Raw genomic sequence first — 21,120 nt, 5'->3', positions numbered from 1 at the left:
TACGAAAATTTTAGTAATTTTTACACCAAACTTCTTGTTTTTATCAGTAAGAAGTTAAACTACAGCAGTTTCTAGGTGTCTTTTATTTATTACAATCTTAACTATAAATAAGTACATTAAATAAATGTATTTGTAGCATTTTGTCGTCTCCTGCTCAGTGTCACATATATCCATAAAAATTACTTTACTCCACGAGTGCGAATTTATCTTGAAAGTATGTAGGATTGGACGTACGTATCGTTCATGTGTGTGTCAAGCAGCACTTATTGTTTCGTCTTCAAAGAACAAAAAGCAACCGAAACACAGTCATGAGTAATGAACGTTCACGCTACGAAATACAAAAATGTTACATCTGTCATCATAGTATTTTATGGATGGAATTGGCTATTATTATTATTATTAGTATTATTTTCATTTACCCTATTTGCAAGTGTGCAATAGTTTGCGTATATTGATTGATTAAGCGACGGCACGACGATCCTCCTGGACGAATTTCACCGCTATGGCCGGTCATAGTTAAAAACTAATCTAACCTTTAAATTAAATAATAATTTCACAGTAACTTTTAAAACGAATGACTCGATTCTCTTATTATATCACTAATACTGTCAGTACTTTGTACATCAACATTGAAGGAAATAACTAGATTAAAAAATAAGGCGCATCCTGCGCGCGCAAAGAACCAAACTCAACTGAAATACTCCAAGAACAAGAAAGAAAAACTATTGCAAACACATGAATTGCGTCTTCTTATAATCAAAGTATCGACACGCGTTGGCGCGGCGGAAATTAAACAAAAGAAAGACCGCTGTAAATATGCTGCGCGACCTCGGGGGGAGTTTATGCAACCGATTGCTCCTCGACCGACTCTGAAATCTCAGGTTTATCCTCTTCCTTTACTTCTTCGGCGACTTCGTCATCTGCCGGTTTCAACGAGGATCGCTGCTTTTCCGCCGGTTGCACCACGGCGCTTTCACTCAAGTGTTTGTTATCAGCCTCGAGCTGGGCGATGCGTTCCTTCAGCTCGACGACTTGCGCCTTCAAGTCGTCGGTTGTTTCGGCGCCTGTTTGTCGCGACAATGCATTGAGGATAAATCTGCACAAATAAATAGAATATATTGCTTGTGATTTAGGTAAATGGCAAAACATACGCAAGTGCATCCTCAGGTTTGTCAGCTTCTTCATAAAGCAACACAAGAACCTTGGTAAGAGCATCCATTACTCCTGTCTTCTCAAGATATCGCCGGAATTCTTCCCTTTTACCTTCATTTGGCTAAATTTTAAGTAAAAATATAAGTAATATGAAAATTACAATCATTTTTCATCAAATTACCTTGTAACTTGTGTTGTTTGCCATGATGGATTAGAAGATGAAAAGACTGGAAGATAATGTGATGTGAATTAGTTTAGAATGATTTGTTCACAGATAATTTTTTTTCTAGTGACAGTTTAATTTACATTTTGAAGGCAGCCTACTTGAATTATTTCTAATGATAAAACTCATTCACCTGCAATTATCGATATTTTTAGGAAGACTTACCTAATTTGTTTTGATTGTTCAACAGCGTTGTGGGATTGTGCAGAGTTGACGTTGAGCAATTAACTTAATACAAACATTACGAAAATATGGTGAGCTTGAGTGATAATCGCTTTTTTGCGTACGGCGAATAGAATGCTACGGAACGGATGCTACGTGAAGTCGTTAGAGGTTATAATCGCAGTGGGGAATTCTAAAAAGTTACCAACAGTAACCTTTGAAATTACGAGTAAATTTTAAGGATATTGACATTCTAAATTACATTTTAATATTCTAAATATATAAATAAAGTATATAATTGATTGTTTTTTCTATGTTTAATATAGCAAGAAGATTGCAAAATTTTTTGAAAATTTGTGTCGAAAAAAAATCCCTAGATCGCGTTTCTTGGCCTGACGGTTGTAAACGTCACGGATTTCATCAGCAAAACGCGCCTTTTGGATTCAACGCTTGTTAGAAATGGCGTCCGAAGGTAGCGGTGTTACTACTGGCCAGCCAAATTTACATAAACAAGACTTATCAAAGCTCGTGAGTACCTTTAATTTTTCAATTAAAGATAGTGTATATGAAGATGTTTTTTATTTATCGCTGTTTTGCGATAAATTTTAATCTAACCTCAATTTATCGCAACATGTTATATCTTGGACAACTGGAAGGGTTGCCTATTATACAGCTTTTACCCGGCAAAATGATTGCGTTTAGTTTTTGTATTAAATATTATTTTGCAAATATTTCTTTTAATTATATATATATATTATATAAGTATATTTTACTAAATTTTGAATTGTTTTAAGGATGTGAGCAAATTAACGGCCCTCTCACCGGAGGTAATCAGCCGACAAGCGACAATTAATATTGGCACAATTGGCCATGTAGCTCACGGCAAGTCCACAGTGGTGAAAGCCATCTCCGGCGTCCAGACTGTACGCTTCAAGAACGAACTGGAGAGAAACATCACCATCAAACTGGGTAAGCGCCGCTAAACTCTAGTATAACTATGTATGCTTCCATTTGTTTGAGACAGTGGGTTTCTGTGATCTGTTCACATCAAACCACCAACCCCATTCTGACTAATTAAACAACCAGCTCAGCCACAATGTAGTCGACACTCTCTCATAGCTATGTGTAGATAACTGATGATGGTTCTGATGAGAAAATTCTAATGCAATAAACATGTATTGCAGAACGGTTGAAGTTTGATGTGAACGGAAGAGTTATATTGCCACAGGAGCTCACATCTCAAGGGATTACATCGTCCGCCAGAGTAGTAAGAAAGAACAAGCGGCGGCAACAGTATTACCCGCATCGGACGCGCGGCGTTACATTCGATGATTATTTGGTGAACAAACAACGCAAACGTAAACGGACAAGTAAAGAAAATTATCCCGAACGTGCGGAGAAACAGCCACGTATTGAGAACGCTTCAGGGATAAAATTACGATCACAATGTCCACCCAATGAACAAATTGTAAACCATAGCATAAATGATAGCAATCAATCTCTATCCGACAAATCTCTGAGCGAAAAAGAGACGCAAACCGATTTAATGGAGGGAATCAAGACGGAAAAGTTCGAATTTGAAATTCACAGATGCCTGAAAGAAATGATTAATTTACCGATTGGGTATTTTATGAATCAGCAAACGAATGAACGCCATACAGATCTGAAACAAATGGTGCTGCGTGAGAGGGATACGAATATTACATCACCGACTCAGTGGTATCCAGAGTCAATTTACAAATTAAGTAGACGCAAGTTATCGAAACAAAAGAATGATTATTGTCTGACTGACGATGAAAGTGAGGACGAGTCTATGCCAAGTAAAGATACGCCTAAGAAGCGGACTTTAAGAATCAGCGAGAACAACAAAGAGAACGTACAGAAAGAAAATCAAAAAAATCAACCTGAAAAATTGCGCGAGCGTAGAACTATTGGTGTATTGTCAGAAATTGAAAATCAGAAGGAAGGGCCACGTCCCCGTCGGTCTTGCTCTGCGAATATTGATTACAAAAAAACTAGATTAATGTATCCACAGGAATCGCAAGTTTTGCATAAGCAATCTAAACCAAAACAAAAACCGCTGGGAACAAAGAATATTTTTGTCAATGATAAAATTGAAGATCTGACATTAATCGACACCGAGGTGATTACGAGCAAGTTACATTTGAATATCGGTAGTTCTATGGAAAAGATGTGGAACAACATTGAGAATAATGTATACACCGTCAATGAAACCACCGAGTTAACTCAGAAGTTCAACGGTGTAGAATTATGCATTTTGTTGCATTCTCGTAAGACTGATGACACGGTAATACCCAATCCAGTGGCAAAAGCATTCTACGAAGTGGAGGCTATCGTTGGTATCCGCATGACGTTCAATAGCGAAGAATACCTCGTCAAATGGGTGGGTTATCCTTCTGAGAGTAACACATGGGAGCCGTATTCTCATCTCACTGGTAGTTCGGAGGCATTGTCGGAGTTTTTTGATTTGGTTCTGGAGCATATTGCATGGGATGCGCTTGTTGTCAAGTTTGGCTTGAATGCTGATATACCAGACGCGACACTCTCGCAATTATTACCACCGGGTGGTTTTGCAAAGCTTGAGAGTAACAAAACTCACATACAGCGTCAGTTGATGTTATACTATGCAAAACAACCGAAGTCCACGAAGATCAAGATGCTACATCATGCGATGTCTATATCTCTACACTACGAGTTGATTCTGCGCCGGAAACGACAGCAGAGAATGATTAAAAACTTTGAGGCGAATATAAACAATTCGCGTGGTAATAATATGTGGATAAAAGTGCAGAATGATGTTGATTTGACAACGCCTCCTGCGGATTTTATCTACGTGACTGATTATGTTATGTCGGAGGATATAAATGTTGACACTCAACAACCGCCTGGTTGTAGTTGTGTGGATTTGTGTCCGCAGGGTAAAGGACGCGGATGTTGCAGTAAACGCGAGAATAATGTATTTGCTTACACGCTTGCAAGGCGTATTCGAATAGCGCAAGGATTTCCTATCTATGAATGCAACAAGTCGTGCAAATGCTCAATGAAGTGCCGCAACCGTGTTGTACAACATGGCTGCCAGGTGAAGTTGGCGATTTTTCGCACTTCGAATGAATGCGGCTGGGGTGTTAAGGCGCTGCAGAGCATCAGAAAAGGAGAATTTGTTTGCCAATACGTCGGTGAAGTAATCACGCATGAAGAGGCCGAAGCACGTGGGCAAGTTTACGACAGTAATGGAATGACGTATCTCTTTGATTTGGATTTTGACTCGCCTGATAATTTGTACACTGTGGATGCTGCCATCTATGGCAATGTGTCGCACTTCATCAATCACTCTTGTGATCCGAATCTGGGCGTCTGGGCCGTGTGGATTGATTGCATGGATCGCAATCTTCCGAATTTGGCATTGTTTGCACTGCGGGATATCAAGAAGAATGAAGAGTTGACTTTTGACTATATGTGTGACAACGGTGGCGGTAATAAACATTCGCCGGTCGCTTCGCCGGAGAATAAATCCAAAGTGCCGCACAAAGCGCTTTGTCGATGCAACTCGTACAACTGCCGGCGAACTCTCTTTTAGTTCATCAATTTTATCTATTAACTATCAACTTGCAGTTTATATTTTTATATGGAACGTATTTCTAGATTTAGATAGTTTTTGTAATACCATTCTTGTTACTAAGTACTGAATATTAAACAATTCGCAGACATTTGGTTGTTACTGATGCTTGATTGCAGGCTATGCGAATGCGAAAATCTACAAATGCGACAATGAAAAGTGCCCGCGGCCTGCCAGTTACATTTCCGGCGGGTCGTCGAAAGACGATTCTTTCCCATGCCTACGTCCTGCTTGTTCTGGTAGATTCCAGCTGGTGCGACATGTGAGTTTTGTCGATTGCCCCGGGCACGACATCCTTATGGCTACCATGTTGAACGGCGCAGCTGTTATGGATGCAGCGTTATTGCTAATTGCAGGTATTTTTCAATCACTAATAAAATATACAATTGTTTATATGTGGTTGATTTCTTTAGGAAATGAACCTTGTCCACAACCGCAAACCAGCGAGCACTTGGCCGCCATTGAGATTATGAAGCTGAAGCACATCGTCATTCTGCAGAATAAGATCGATTTGGTGAAAGAGTTGCAAGCGAAGGAGCAGCATGAGCAGATTGTTAAATTCGTGCAGGGTACCGTTGCTGAAGGTGCGCCGATAATTCCGATTTCTGCACAGTTGAAGTACAACATTGAGGTGTTGTGCGAATACATCACCAAGAAGATTCCCGTGCCTGTTCGTGACTTTGCATCCGAACCTCATTTGATTGTTATTCGGTCTTTTGATGTCAACAAACCTGGATGTGAGGTTAACGACTTGAAGGGCGGTGTTGCTGGTGGAAGTATCCTGCGTGGTGTGCTGAAAGTTGGTCAAGAAATCGAGGTATAATTCAAAAAATTAACCTAAAATATTTTTAACATAAATTAATTTAATATTTAGGTGCGTCCTGGTTTGGTGAGCAAGGATTCCGAGGGTAAGCTGACGTGTCGACCGATTTTCTCGCGTATTGTCTCACTGTACACCGAACAAAACGAGTTGCAATTCGCCGTGCCCGGTGGTCTTATTGGTGTAGGTACCAAGATTGAACCTACGCTGTGTCGTGCGGATCGTCTGGTCGGCCAGGTACTAGGCGCTGTGGGTGCTTTACCTAACATTTTCATTGAATTGGAAGTGAGTTACTACTTGCTCAAGCGTTTGCTTGGTGTGCGTATTGAAGGCGATAAGAAGGCTGCCAAAGTGCAGAAGCTGAGCAAGAACGAAGTATTATTAGTAAACATTGGTTCGTTGAGCACTGGTGGAAAGGTGTTGGCCACGCGTGCTGATTTAGTCAAGATTGCGCTGACGAATCCGGTGTGCACCGAGGTCGGGGAGAAGATCGCGCTGAGTCGACGTGTGGAGAAGCATTGGCGCTTGATCGGTTGGGGACAGATCCGCGGAGGGGAGACCATCGATCCAGTCAAGTAGAAGGGCACCTGCGTTTCTTTTTGCATTAGAACACTTTAGTTACATTTTTATACAAATCACAGGTTCTATATTAAGTCGATATTTAGTTGATTGTTGATTTCTTTTATGCGTTATAACAACTTTTGCGATTGGTTTGTGTTTGTAAGGAAAAGTGTTTTAAGCAGAGAAATAAACATTGTAAAAATATGAAATTCTTTGAAATTATTTATGTACATTACAAATATTCTCAGACCTACCGAAAATACCTATAAAATTTCATCAAATGGATTAAATATTTGAGGTTAAGTTCTCTTGAGAGAAGAACCCTGAGACCTGCGACAGTACTGCTGGAGGCCTCAGACACGACTGAGCACGATGCGAAGTGCGCGCTGCCTATTATACCTGCGCCTGACCCGCAAAGAAGAGTGGGGGTAGGAACACCGCCTCCACCCGGTGTACCCCCACTACTTTTTGCGGGTCGTGTGCAAAACCGCAGGTATAAAAGGCCAGCGCACAGTGCGCTCAGTCGTGCCTAAGTCGTCCAGCAGCCTAGTCGCATCCTTCTAAATAACCCCTCCCTCCACCACTTTCTCTTCAAATCACGCGGGTGTTAAATTACTTACAGGATTATCAGTAGTCTTGTCATCGTCCATCTTCTCTTCAAGTGTAACTGGTTCCAAACTCTTCAAAAGCATTGTATTAGCATTCCCACTCACATTCTTCTTCTCCAGCTGTTTCATCACATGGGTTCCATTGTTTCAGGTTAAGAAGGCGCATGACTGAACATAACCTCTGTGCGCCGTTCTTTTAGTTCTAACAGAGCATTTCGGTTTAACAAAAGAGATCAGGCAATTTGTTTATCAAAAGGTACTGTATAGAAATTAGAAATTAATATATTGTAAACAACTGAAATTTGTTACTGTATATGTTGTTTTCTTTTTAAATTGTTTTTGTTTATATATATTTACGTTATCAAAAAAGCATAACTTCTGTCGATCTCCGCGCCACCTTGATGTGGTATTCGCAAATTCTTTAATTTTATTAGCATAGCATAGAGCAAATAAAAGAATATAGACAAATCTTTGGATATAATTATTGAAATAATCTTACAGAGCTTCACCAATCCAACTAATAACATTTAAAAAACTGATTGTACAGTTTTTATTGTACTCTTTGCAACTACGTTCCCTCCCTTTAACCTCCGCCAGTTCATATTCGTTAGTAATATTATCTTTTGACGATGATGGTCTAAAATAACCAAATATAAATAAACAATTGTCAATGTACATAATCCTTACGTGAATATAATGTGCAATATATCCCCAAGCACTCCATTATGCTGAACAGTTTCCTCGGAAGCTTCACAAATCGTGCGTAACAAACAATTTTTACCCGGAAAACCATACCTTACAAAATGATTTAATAATAAAGTATGCAACCAATACTACATCAAAAAACAAACATAATTCTTACTTACATTTTCATTTTGGATTCGATAGCATCATAAACAAACCGTCGATCAAACATTTTCGCTTTCCTCTCGATCAATGGCGGATATTCATACTCTACCACTTCATTAGGCAATGCATAGTTAGCTTCAAAATTATACGCCATAAATGTACTATGCGAACGTTCCAAAGGCAAAGCTATAGCTAAAAAAAGCTAAAACAAAAATAACACAATAAAAAAAAACAAAAATTTTATATTGATTACTTACGCCCATACCACTACCACTAGGAAAATGAAACTTCCAATTTTCGCTGAGTAAACTCCCCGCCGAGTTAACATAATAATCGCATGCAATCACCAGCAATATCAATCCAATTCTGCTAAAACGAAACGTTTTACATTGACAATATCAATCCAATCAATCAACACAAATAAAAATTATTCCATCCGAAAAACTCACAGCATTATTCTATGCATGACGGGCATTATTCTTGCTTTAGCACAAATTACTCTAGTTGTCTACAGGCCACTATAGCACATTTGTCTTTAATCTATCGAAACAATCTATTGTTCCTACTTTAGTGTAAAACGACACTAATAAATAACGGAACACCGCCGCCATTACATAATGTAATTTACGTTTGTTCTGGCAGAGTTATTAATGAAGATAATTGCTATTGTCTACAATAGATAGCATATTTTAATTACGTTCGAGTAAGTTGCAAATGTAATACTTACACAAAACGTGTTAAAATTTAATTTCATCAACATAATTAAAGTACGCATATTTGTTGTTTGTAATTTGTGTGGTTTATCAAAGTGGTTGTTACCCCAGCGTATCAGACAATACGAAAATGAATAATTGAGTTTGAACGTACATAAATGACCACACGTCAATCATACACTCATAATCATAAGCTAAATAATTATACACATGTTTGCTGAGCATCGAAGTTCATTTAATTAAAAAAATATTTTACTTTACTGCTAGTTCCAGTACCATTCAAGTAGTAATACTTTGCTGGACATAAAACTTAAAAAATGATTAAAATTAATTTATCTACATTAAAACCTCTGCATATCATCGGTAAATATTTGGGAATATGGCCGTCATTTGATACAAGCACAATGGAAGTATGCAATTGTTATTTTTGGTACGGTGTGCTAATGCTGATCATACTAATTTCTCAACAAATATACATGATCCTGGGAAGAGTCACCATCTTGGATCAGATAGATAACTCTGTGTTTATTACTATGTTACTTGCTGATGTTACCACAACAGCTACAAACATTTCTGCAATCGTAAACATTAATTTTCTTCAAGCGAAGAGATTGCAAACGTTTTTGCAGGAAATACATAGCCTAGAATCTACTTTTTGTAATATCCGAAAGGACGAATGCGGTGAACGTCGTAGGTTTTACATTGAACTCATCACCGGACATATTGTGATTGCTGCTTATATGATTTACAATACTTGGCAATGGACAGGAGTAATCGGATGGCAAATGAGTCAATATTCATTAATGCATGATCTGCAATTTTATCATATACTTATCATGGTGCTCCTGATACGTAACTACGTGCTTTTAATCAAGTATAAAATTGAAACTTTAAATTTCATGTTAGAAAACTGTGGACCAAATAAATACAATCAAGAATGGAATTTAGACTCGCTTAGTAAATTATACACAAAAGTTTCGAATGTTATTGATGGATTTAATGAGATTTTCGGGTGGAATCTGATGGTTTTACAAGTTCAACTCATAGCGAATTTATTGGGACCTTTGAATTTAGCATTAGTTTATGGCGGTGCTACTTTTATGGGTAAACAAATGGATTTTAATTTGTATATACTTTGTTTCATCTGGTTTATCACTCCATTGGTAAAATATTTAATAAAATAAATAAATAAATATTTATTTAAAATATTTTAGATGAATATGTTAACCGTGATATCTGCATGTGATAAAACCAAACGTGAAGCTGCAAAAGTCCCAAAAATCTGCTACAATTTAATCTCTGACAGCACCGATGAAGAGTACATCAAAAAAGTCAAGTCTCTGGCATTGCAAGGCGAACTGCAAAAACCAGAATTCAGCGCAGCAGGATTTTTAACATTCGATTATTCCTTGGTGTTTCCAACAATGACGTCGATTCTATCTTACTTTATTGTGTTGATACAATTTCGCTCCTAATCTACTCGTAATGAAAACAATAATTAGTTAATTGGTTAACGAGTTAATATCTACTAATGTATTTACTTGTTTATCTGACCTGGAATGGAGACGCATACAGTTACTAAACGCACATAACCTCATTTCAACATGACATCTAAGCTGGTATCAAACAAAACCTATAAGATTTTATATACTTTTGCCAGATATCTTGGTTTATTCCCGAATATAAATCTGACAACAGGCAAAGAAGATAAAAATATATTTTGTGTTTTATTGAATATCATAATGATATTAATCATTTATGTGTACATAGCATATTCAAGACATTGTATATTTTACGGTGAAATGGCCCCGACTGCTTATTATGGTATCATATTATCGGATATGTCGATTATGACACAGAATATTCATGGAATTGTGAAAGCTTATTCATCACGTAAACGTATTCTACGTATAATTCTTCATTTTGAAAAATTATCGAAAATTTTTGAAAATGTCAACTCGCCGTTTATAACAAAAATATCTACAAAATTCACTAACAGATATGTTATGGAATTGATATTATCAAATGTATGTTGTGTGATTTATATGTTATTGAATTTTTATGAATGGAGGCAATTTTTGGGACTTGAAGTAGCTGTTATTGTTATTCTTAGAGATTGTTTGTGTTACCATATGTTGATATTTGCATTATTAATACAACATCACATTAATTTGATTAGATATAATGTGATTTTATTAAAATTCGTCTTGAGGAATAAAATCAACGAAAAAAATCATGAATCTAGTAGTAATGAATGGACAGTTGAAAAAGTACAATCTGCATTTGGTGTTATCTACGAGATAATCGAAGATTTTAATGAAATTTATGGATTTGCCATTGCTGAGAACTTCGTTAATATTATACTGAATACAATTATTCCTATAAATTTAATGCTGCTCTATGGAAATGGATCAAAAGAACTTTTAGGAATCAAGTTTGATTCTGTTTTGATTATTGTGTCTATAATGTGGATGTCATTCCCTATGGTACGTATAACGTATGCAACCCAATTTACACAAATAGTGAATAACTCAAAATATTTCCAGATTCTTGGTATAACGTTTTCAGCAGCATGCCAACAAGCAATAGATGAAATAAAAGAAATACCAAAAATATGTTTCATCCTCGGACGGAATGTAGACATCAAAACAAAAGAACAACTACACGAATTTGCATCACAGGTGGATATGTTAAATCCACAATTCAACGCAGCTGGATTTTTCGTTGTTAATTGCGGTGTTTTTTCAAATATGTTCACGGCTGTCATCAGTTACATCATTGTGTTGATCCAATTCAATGGTCTAGCTTAAAATGCACAATATTTGTTTGTTTAAACATTAAACACTAGGCATTTTATAATAATTACTTAGATCCTATCGTCTTACCTTCATCAAGTTAATACAATATGACTAATAATAATTGCATCTGTAATTAGTTAGAGTTAGTATCATTACTAATGTGAATTCACTGTAACACACTAACCTAGAAAATAAACTTTCATTCATTGTGGTTATAATCAAGCTTTAACAATGTCATTGAAAATTGTCACAATAAAACCTATTGTATCCTGTATAACATCACAAAATATCTTGGATTATTTCCAAATATAAATTTAGCATCATCCGAATTGAATAAAAATGTTTTTTATTTAATTTTAAATATTTTGATCACTTTGAGTGTTTATGGTTATATTGCATACTCACGACATCAAATATTTTACAATGATATGGTCCCAACCGCTTATTTTGGTTTTATGATATCAGATTTGTTGATAATGGCACAAAATCTTCACGGAATTATTAAAGCCTATACAACTCGTAAAGATATCCTACGTTTTATGTTAAACTTTCAAAAATTATCAAATCTATTCAAAAACATCAACTCACCAGTGATTCAAAAACAAACCACAACGTTTACAAGAAGATATTATATCGAAATAATATTAGCTAATGTTTTATATGTAATATATTTTTTTCTGAATGCATATGAATGGCGACACATGCTTGGATGTGAAGTTGTCATCATTGTAATACTCAAAGATATAATGCATTATTATATCATGATGTTCGCCATATTAATCCGGCATTACATAAATATGATAAGATACAATATAATCCTATTAAAATTTGTCTTGAAAAATATGATGAGTTATGAAAATCATGAATTTCGACGATGGGAATGGTCCGTTGAGAAAATACAAAGCACATTTGGTTTAATCCACGAGACAATTGAAGATTTTAATAAATTATATGGTTGTGCACTTGCAGAATATTTCCTTAACGTTATAATAAACATTATCGTGCCTATAAATTTAATTTTATTATATGGTAATGGAAATAAAGAGTTATTAGGTATTAGATTTGATTCAGTGTTGATTCTTGTATCAGCAATGTGGATGGCGTTCCCATTGGTAGGTTATACTAATCATAACCTCAAACATAACCTTATTTATTAACTACTGTTTATATTTTAGGGTCTTGGTATGGCATTCCTATCAGCATGTCAGGATACAATCGATGAAATAACAGAAATACCAAAAATATGTTTCGACTTAGGAAGATTAGTAAACCCCAGGACAAAAGAACAATTACATGAATTTGCATCGCAGGTGGATATATTAAACCCACAATTTAACGCGGCTGGGTTTTTCGTGGTTAATTTTAGTGCATTCCCTAATGTATTCACTGCGATAATAAGCTATATCATTGTATTGATTCAGTTTAATGGTTTAACCTAACTTTATCATGCTTAATGAGTATTAATTATAATTATGTTATCGAATGTGTTTGTTTACTCTTGTCTGACTCCACTAATATGAAATGAAATTTTCATTTTCATTCATTACACACATAACCTTAAACCTTAAACCTTCAACAATGTCTCATCAACTAATAACTTTAAAAACTTATAATTTTTTATATTCAATAGCAAAATTACTTGGCGTATTGCCAAATATAAACATATCAACATTCAAAATAACTCCAAATACATTTTGTATGATAATAAACCCTTTAATCATGGTGATTATTTATGGTTATGTTGCCTACTCAAGACATCAAATATTCTACGGTGAAATGGTTCCAACTGCATACTTTGGTTACATTCTCGCAGATATTTTGATTATGTTTCAAAATATCCACAATATTATCAAAACTTATTCTTCACGCAACGAAATAAGACGTTTATTCCTTCGTTTTGATAAGTTGACCAACACATTCAAAGATCTCACCTCTCCATCTCTAAAAAAACTTTCTACAAAGTTTAAAAGAATGTATTACATTGAAATGATCGCCGCGCATACTTTATGCGTGCTATATTTTTTATTAAATTATTACGAATGGAGAGAATTTTTGGGTTTCGAAGTGGCGATTGTTGTGATGTTTAAAGATGCATTACACTATCATATGTTAATTTCTGGTACATTAGTACGACACTACGTACATTTGATACAATATAACGTGATAATATTAAAAATTGTCATAAAGAATATGATATATTACAAAACGCAAGATTCGCGAAAAGTATTATGGACTGTGGATAAAATGCAAACGACTTTTGACACAATCACACAAATAATTGATGATTTTAATAAAATTTACGGAAGTGCAATCGCTGAATATTTTATTAATGTTATATTAAATATTATAATTCCTATAAATTTAATTTTACTCTATGGAAGTGGCAGTAGGGAACTTTTAGGGATAAAATTCGACTCGGTTTTGACATTGTCATGTTTAATGTGGATGTGTTTTCCGTTAGGACTGGGAATTACATTTCTAACAGCATGTCAAAGAGCAATACATGAAATCAAAGAAATACCGAAATTATGTTTTTATCTGAGTCGTCATGTTGACATCAGAACAAAACTGGAATTACACGAATTTGCTTCGCAGGTGACAATTTTAAATCCACAATTTGACGCTGGGGATTTTTCATTGTAAATTACAATGTTTTAACATCGATATGCACTGCGATTATTAGCTATATTATTATCTTGATACAATTCAATAATTTGTCTTAATTTTTTTTGAACATTTGCCTAATTGTCGTTTTGTTTTTGTCTGATAACTTAATGAATATTTAAGCTAATTAAATACAATCTACTAATGTGTTTGCGCATAATTATTACCCACTTACATATTACATATTTTCATATTTAGTATGTGAACTGAAACCTTCAACAATGTCAGCTAAAATAATATCAATAAAACTCTTCAAAGTTCTTTATACACTCGCGAAATATATCGGATTATTCCCGAATATAAATTTTCAAGATTTCACGGTTGATAATAATATAATTTATATGATAATAAATATTATTATTATAGTGTTTGTTTCGTGTTATGTGGCTTATTCAAGATATGAAATATTTTATAGTAAAATGGTCCCGACTGCGTATTTTGGTTTCGCTTTATCAGACGTTATACTTATGATACAAAACGTTAAAAGTGTTATTAATACGTATACATCAAGACACAATATTCTAAACTTAATAATACGCTGTGAAAGTTTATCGAAAAAGTTTTCAAGTGTCAACTTCAACGCTGCAGTGATAAATAAAATTTCAAACAGATTTAAAACACAATATTATTTAGAATTAATATGTGCACATATTATGTACGTTGTTTATTTTACACTAAATTTTTATGTGTGGGGACGCGCGTTGGGTTTTGAAGTTGGGCTTATTGTGTTCCTGAGAGATGCTTTACACTATCCAACGATGATTTCCGCAGTGCTAATAAGACATAACATTGGTTTGATTAAATATAATGTGATTTTATTAAAATTTGTCTTGAGAGATATGAATTGTGGAAAACACATTGAAACAAGTTTTACTTGGTCTGTGGGTAAAATACGAACAACTTTTGGTATAATTTACGAATTAATTGAAGATTTCAATCGAATTTATGGATTTAATATTGTGCAACACTTTGTTAATATTATATTTAGTATTATCATAGCGATTAATTTAACGTTGCTCTATGGGAATGGAAGTAAAGAACTTTTGGGAATCAAATTTGATTCGGTTTTGATTCTGGTGTGCATAATGTGGATGTCACTTCCAATGGTATGTAATGTATGCAACCCAAATTACTTATTCAATTATATTTATTACTAGCTTTTGCCTGTGACTTCGTCCCGGTAGTTTTTAATAAAAATGTAATTCGTTTTACTCTCTTGTTCTAGACATAGTATGTGTCAATCCTATCAATAAAATTCGCAATTTTATTTTAAAGAAATTAATTATATAAAGAATAGCTAATAATGCACTTCAGCGCGCCATCTCAGATTCAACTATTTAACTAAAACTATGATTGATTCTCAATGCCAACTTTTATCCAATAGAAAAGGGCTGTTTTTAGGGTTTTCTCGGCAATTATTCGAATTTTTCTCGCCGTAAAACCATCCATTGGACTTTAACGAACATTTTAAAAAAAGAATTGGTCAAATTGGTCAAGGCGTTGATGAATTATGCGCTTACCAACACATTTTGCGATTTATTTTTATATTACAGAAGATATTTATACATAACTAGCTATTTAAAATATTTATTTCAGGGCCATGGATTATCATTCCTTGCAGCATGTGAAGATGCAGTTAATGAAATAACTGAAATACCAAAACTATGCTTCGTCCTTAGTCGTCAAGTTGATGAAAGAACAAAAACGCATCTGCATGAATTTGCATCAGAAATTAACATATTAAATCCACACTTTAACGCTGCAGGATTCTTCGTTATAAATTACAGTGTGGTTGCCTCTATGTTCACTGCGATTATAAGCTACATTATTGTTTTGATCCAGTTCAATAACCTGCAATAAATTGCCACTGCAATTACTATTGACTTTTTAAGTCAATATTTGTGTATTTTCATAAATACCTTTTACACTAATTGCATTCAATTCACGCCTATGACTAGACTATGACTATTTTATGACTTGAGTTTGATCATTTTAACAAAATGAGTGTAGAAGGTTTAAACACACTACATTTTTGTGCACATAATCTGGGCATTACTCCAGTAATCTTCGAAAATACCAATTCAAAAACACGTAGATTTTCAGATGTATTCAAAGGTGTATTATTCATAATAATATTTATTTTGATTTTCATCTGTTTATTATATGGTAAAATTTTTCTCTATGGAGCTGAAGTGCATAAATCTGTACTATGTACTTTTACCATGATGGAATTCGTTGGGATAATATTAAATATACTCAGTATCTACATTCTGAATCTTCGTAATGGACAAAAACTGCAAAAATTTCTCAAAAAACTACAAAAACTTGAAGTTTTTATAATAAATCCCGATGAAATAACAAAAATAAACCAAAAGTTTTTGATTGAATTTTACCTATGGACATTAATGGGCTTTGCTTTTGGATGTTTAAGTGGATATGTCTACAGCACCTCTTTAGGATGGGATACTTATAAATATTTCATGATGCGAGAGTTCCAGAATAGTCATATTAATGTAATAATGGATGTTATCACAAGATATCCACAATTAATTAAGTTACGAATGAAAGAGCTGAATGATCACCTTGCGAATGAAGTATTAAGTTATGAAAATTGGTTCATAACTATTGATACTGAAAGAAATAATAAACCAAAACAGAAAATATCGATAAAAATGATTTCGGAGGCTTACACGACAATCGCAGAGTTAATCGAAGAGTATAATGAATTTATTGGGCCGCTTTGTATGAATTTTTGCGGTCATATGATCCTGAATATTCTGGTGCCGATAAATATGGCTGTTTTGTTCATTCATGGGATATCAGTACACTTTGGGAGATCATTCGGTATACCGTTTGTTGTGTTTTGTGTGTTATTGGTTATATTTCCTTGTGTAAGTAAATAATTTCAACAATATTTTATTGAATATAATTTTTATGATGTTTTTAGTTGATTGGAATTAAATTATTTGCTGTTTGTGAGCAGGCAGAGAAAGAAGCAGCGAAAGTTCCAAGATTATGTTATTCTTTGATCAAAACTCTGGGTAATCTAAATGATAATGAAATTAAACTGAATAATGAGTTGAAGGAATATGCAAATCAAGCAAATCAAGTGAAACCGAAATTTTCAGCAGCTGGACTTTTCGATATTAATCTTGGATTGACTATGCCTATTTTTGGTTCTGTGTTTACTTACATCATCGTATTAATGCAATTACAAAGTATTTAAATTAAGTAATTCCTGGTTTAAAAATAATTATTGTATTAGTATGAGTTTATCTATCAATATCTATAGTATATCTATATCTAGTAGTAGTAATAAATAATTAAATGTGCATACCAATAATTAAAAACAATTAAAAATTTCTTCGCCTTTTCTTCATTTAATCTTTTTCAGTATATCCTATACAACATGCATGAATTTTGACGGCTTGAATTCACATCTTGAATGCAAGATTCCTCTGAATAGTTCCAACTTATTCCAACTTATTTCTGGAAAAAATAATAATTGATTAGTATCTATCTGTTTGGTGGACAGCTCTTTTTTTACTGCCAATTAGTACTTTTTCTGTAAGACTTAATGACTTAATAAAAATATACTGAACGCGAACAAGTAAAACACTATAAAGACAAAATAAAGGCAAAAAACTTACACAACTCGCGCGCACCTGACGCCTTCAAATTCTAAAGAACGACTGGATGAAAATTAGCGTTTGTCGCAATTCGCAATATCGCCCTACCATGACGCCCATGACCATGAAATGTGCTGGTTCCGCTGGAACATTCTGGAATACTCGACGTTCAATCCTATATATGTTAAACTTACGTCATGGACACTGCCTATGAAAACTTCTTAATAAACTAAAAAATCTTGAAGTGTTTATAAATAAGCAAGAAATTTCAAGAGCAAATACTAGTATATTATGTATCAAGTGTGCTAAACGGGAGTTTTAGTCATGAGATTGATTAAGTGCGAGCTTGGCGTGATTTATGCAATCTAAAACAAAATTGTAATGTAAAACCTTCAAGAAAAAGATTTTTAACTGAAAATGGATTATCAATTAGTATTTTTAGTTCAATGTTTACTTACATTATGATAATAATGCAATTATAAAGTTTATAAATTAAGTAACAGTCCGCATAAAAATAATTATTGTATTTGTACGAATATGTCTATCAATATCCCACAACTAATAATTAAAATTTCCAGTTGAAGTTGCAGCGCATATAATTAGTGCATTCCAATAATATTAATTAAAATTTCCTCGCCTGTTATGCATTTAATCTTTACCAGTTCACAATACACAACTACAACATGAATGTTGAAGGTTTAAAAACACATCATGACGTTGCAAGATTTCTGGGAATAGTTCCAAATATTTACGGAAATAACCACGATCAAAAACATCAATTATTAGATGTACTAAGAGGCGCAATATTCATAATTTTATTTACATTGATTCTTATCTACCTGTTTTGTGGACAAATATTTTTTTACGGCCATTTAGTACATAAAACCGTACTTTTTACTTATGACTTAATGGCATGCACAGTAACAGCATTAAATATTACGTGTGTGTACATGTTAAACCTACGTCATGGATCTAGACTTCGACGGTTTCTGAATAAACTGCAAAAACTTGAAGTGTTTATTATAAACAAAAATGAAATACCAAGAGAGAATAAGAAGTATCTATGGAAGTTTTATATCTGGGTGACTTGTGGGCTTGTTTTTGCTGGTTTTAGTGGTTATGTCAACACCAATGCTTTAGGATGGGATTCTTATCGTTTTATTACAGGCAGAGAATTTCAAAATATCCATATTAATATTCTGCTGGACGTTATAATTCGATATCCTGATTTAATGGCGTTGCGAATGAAAGAATTAAATAAACATTTATTAAAAGTCACAGAAGAAAAGATTTCAATGGTGATTTCTCCAAAAATGAAAGAATTTTCAAAAAAACAAAAATCTATTTTGGTAGTGATGATTTCTGAAGCATACACACAACTTGTGCAGTTAACGACGGAGTTTAACAAGTTATTCGGACATATTTGTTTGATGTATTGTGGATGTATGATTTTGAATATTTTGGTACCGACTAATATGGCGCTGTTGGTGCTGCATAAAATTCCAGTACATGCAGAGCATTCATTTGGTATGCCATTCTTCGTATATTGCTTGTTTTGGATTATATTTCCTTGTGTAAGTGCAAAATTTTAGAAAATGATTATTTTAGTTAAATTTTTAATAATTTTAGATAAATGGAATAAGATTGTTCATTGTTTGTGACAACGTAGAAAATGAAGGTGGAAAAGTGCCCGAAATATGCTATACATTAATCCAAAACCTGGGGGAAAAAGATTTTAAACTGAAAAATGATTTAAGAGAATATTCCAATCAAACTAATCAATTAAAATTAAAATTTTCAGCTGCTAGATTTTTTGATATCAATCTAGGATTATCAATTTCTATTTTTGGTTCTGTTTTTACTTATATTATCGTCTTAATGCAAATTCAAAATTTTTAAGTATACGTTTATGCTATTTATGGATGTTTGTTAGTCTTTCACGCAAAAACTACTGCATAAAATTTGATCAAACTTCTCTATATTATAGTATATTCATTAAATTAAGAGATAGAATACTTTTTGTTGCTACATAAAAATTTAAAAGGTGTAAAATTAAGAAAAAACCAAAATAGTGGAAAATAATGCATTATACGCATTTTTAATTCTTTTAAATTAAAATTAGAAATTTTATTAACATATTCTACTCAGAATAAGTGCAAGAAATAAGAAAATAATGTATATTTTCAACACTCAGTATAAAATAATTAAATTTACCCTTTCTTATGTAATTAGCTATCCACACAAACAAAATAATTAATAAACTATTATGATCCCTATCATTTCTATCCACTACCCACTTCTTCATTCTTTTATTCATTTGTTTACGACTACAGAACAAAATGAGTGTTGATGGACTAAGTATAGCGCATACAGTTGCAAATTTTTTTGGCACCATACCAAAACTTAACAAATCCAACGCATATCAAAAACGCCTATTGTCAGATGTAATCAAAGGTTGTCTCTATATAATTCTATTTATTTTCGTCAACGTTTCCTTATTATTTGGAACAATTTTTAATCATACAAGTACTGTCCATAAAACCGTATTCATCACATATAGTTTAATGCAATTTGTAATGACAACCTTTAATATTTTGACTGTCTACAAACTTAATCTACGCCACGGGCATAAATTACAGATGTTTCTGAAGCGACTACAAAAACTTGAAGTGTTTATTATTGATCCAGAGGAAATTAAGAAGACAAATAGATATTTTATATTTGAGTTAATGAGATGGGCAAGTTATAAATTGGGTTTTGGATGTTTATGCGGATATGTCTACATGACAAGCCTTGGATGGGATGTTTACAAGTATTTTGTGTTAAGAGAAGTGCAGAATATGCATGTTGGTGTCATAATGCAAATTATACTTAGTTATGCGTCATTGATTGGAATAAGAATGAAAGAATTAAATCAACATTTGCAAAATGCTATCCTACACAATCAATTTAAAAGCAAAATATCTATAAAGGATATTTCCGATGGTTACACAACAATTTCAGAGTTAATCACTGAATATAATGAATTACTCGGATTTATTTGTGTGACTTATTGTGGATGTATGATTTTGAATATGTTGGTCCCGATTAATATGGCACTGTTGTTTGTGAATGGCATTGAAATACATGCGAATCACACGTTTGGTTATCCATTTTTCATATTTTGTGTGCTATGGATATTTTTTCCTTGTGTAAGTTAATAAAACGGATCATATAATTTAAAGTTTAATGTTTATATTGTTTTATATGTTTATATGCTTATAGGTACTTGGAATGAAATTATTTTGTGTTTGTGATCAAGCTG

At 33.6% G+C, this 21,120-nt stretch overlaps 4 protein-coding genes across 6 annotated transcripts in view; 2 read left to right on the top strand and 2 right to left on the bottom strand.

The window, feature by feature from the left end:
* Positions 1–68: 68 nt before the first annotated feature.
* LOC135800265 (c-Myc-binding protein homolog) lies at positions 69–1,715 on the bottom strand. Its single transcript, XM_065313440.1, has 4 exons — positions 1,541–1,715; positions 1,334–1,379; positions 1,152–1,273; positions 69–1,096 (listed from the first exon to the last, which is right to left on the bottom strand). The coding sequence occupies exons 2-4, from the start codon at positions 1,355–1,357 to the stop codon at positions 841–843; spliced, it is 402 nt and encodes a 133-aa protein (XP_065169512.1). The 5' UTR covers positions 1,358–1,379; positions 1,541–1,715; the 3' UTR covers positions 69–840.
* Positions 1,716–1,821: 106 nt separating this feature from the next.
* LOC135800264 (eukaryotic translation initiation factor 2 subunit 3-like) lies at positions 1,822–6,764 on the top strand. Of its 2 annotated transcripts, XM_065313439.1 has the most exons (5): positions 1,907–2,065; positions 2,332–2,506; positions 5,294–5,530; positions 5,588–5,991; positions 6,049–6,764. In XM_065313439.1, the coding sequence occupies exons 1-5, from the start codon at positions 1,997–1,999 to the stop codon at positions 6,571–6,573; spliced, it is 1,410 nt and encodes a 469-aa protein (XP_065169511.1). In that variant the 5' UTR covers positions 1,907–1,996; the 3' UTR covers positions 6,574–6,764. The 2 variants fall into 2 exon arrangements, with proteins under 2 accessions (XP_065169510.1, XP_065169511.1); XM_065313438.1 differs by lacking the exons at positions 5,294–5,530; positions 5,588–5,991; positions 6,049–6,764 and adding an exon at positions 2,722–5,265 and having other exon boundaries at positions 1,822–2,065.
* Positions 6,765–7,625: 861 nt separating this feature from the next.
* Positions 7,626–21,120, bottom strand: part of LOC135800303 (uncharacterized) — a 71,438-nt gene continuing 57,943 nt past the window's right edge. Inside the window, exons 1-5 of one of the 2 annotated variants that reach the window (XM_065313500.1) lie at positions 8,462–8,972; positions 8,270–8,378; positions 8,030–8,214; positions 7,851–7,958; positions 7,626–7,800 (exon numbers count right to left, since the gene is read on the bottom strand). In XM_065313500.1, the coding sequence (XP_065169572.1) occupies positions 7,659–7,800; positions 7,851–7,958; positions 8,030–8,214; positions 8,270–8,378; positions 8,462–8,487 (570 nt within the window). In that variant the 5' untranslated portion in view covers positions 8,488–8,972 and the 3' untranslated portion in view covers positions 7,626–7,658. Of the gene's footprint in view, positions 7,801–7,850; positions 7,959–8,029; positions 8,215–8,269; positions 8,379–8,461; positions 8,973–21,120 lie in introns of those variants that run through there. The other variant, XM_065313501.1, reaches the window with a different exon arrangement.
* LOC135800300 (gustatory receptor 68a-like) lies at positions 8,936–10,802 on the top strand. The gene is made up of 2 exons (XM_065313497.1): positions 8,936–9,888; positions 9,940–10,802. Exons 1-2 carry the CDS (start codon positions 9,043–9,045, stop codon positions 10,198–10,200), a joined length of 1,107 nt encoding a protein of 368 aa, XP_065169569.1. The 5' UTR covers positions 8,936–9,042; the 3' UTR covers positions 10,201–10,802.

The sequence above is a fragment of the Atheta coriaria genome, unplaced genomic scaffold (genome assembly GCF_025399875.1).
Source record: "Atheta coriaria isolate IRGN ID8LTWV9N9 unplaced genomic scaffold, Caltech_Dcor_3.1 hic_scaffold_10_pilon, whole genome shotgun sequence".
In the NCBI taxonomy this organism is placed as follows: domain Eukaryota; kingdom Metazoa; phylum Arthropoda; class Insecta; order Coleoptera; family Staphylinidae; genus Dalotia; species Dalotia coriaria.
Note: the sequence above shows the minus strand (reverse complement) of the source record. Positions and strands in the feature narration are given on the sequence as shown.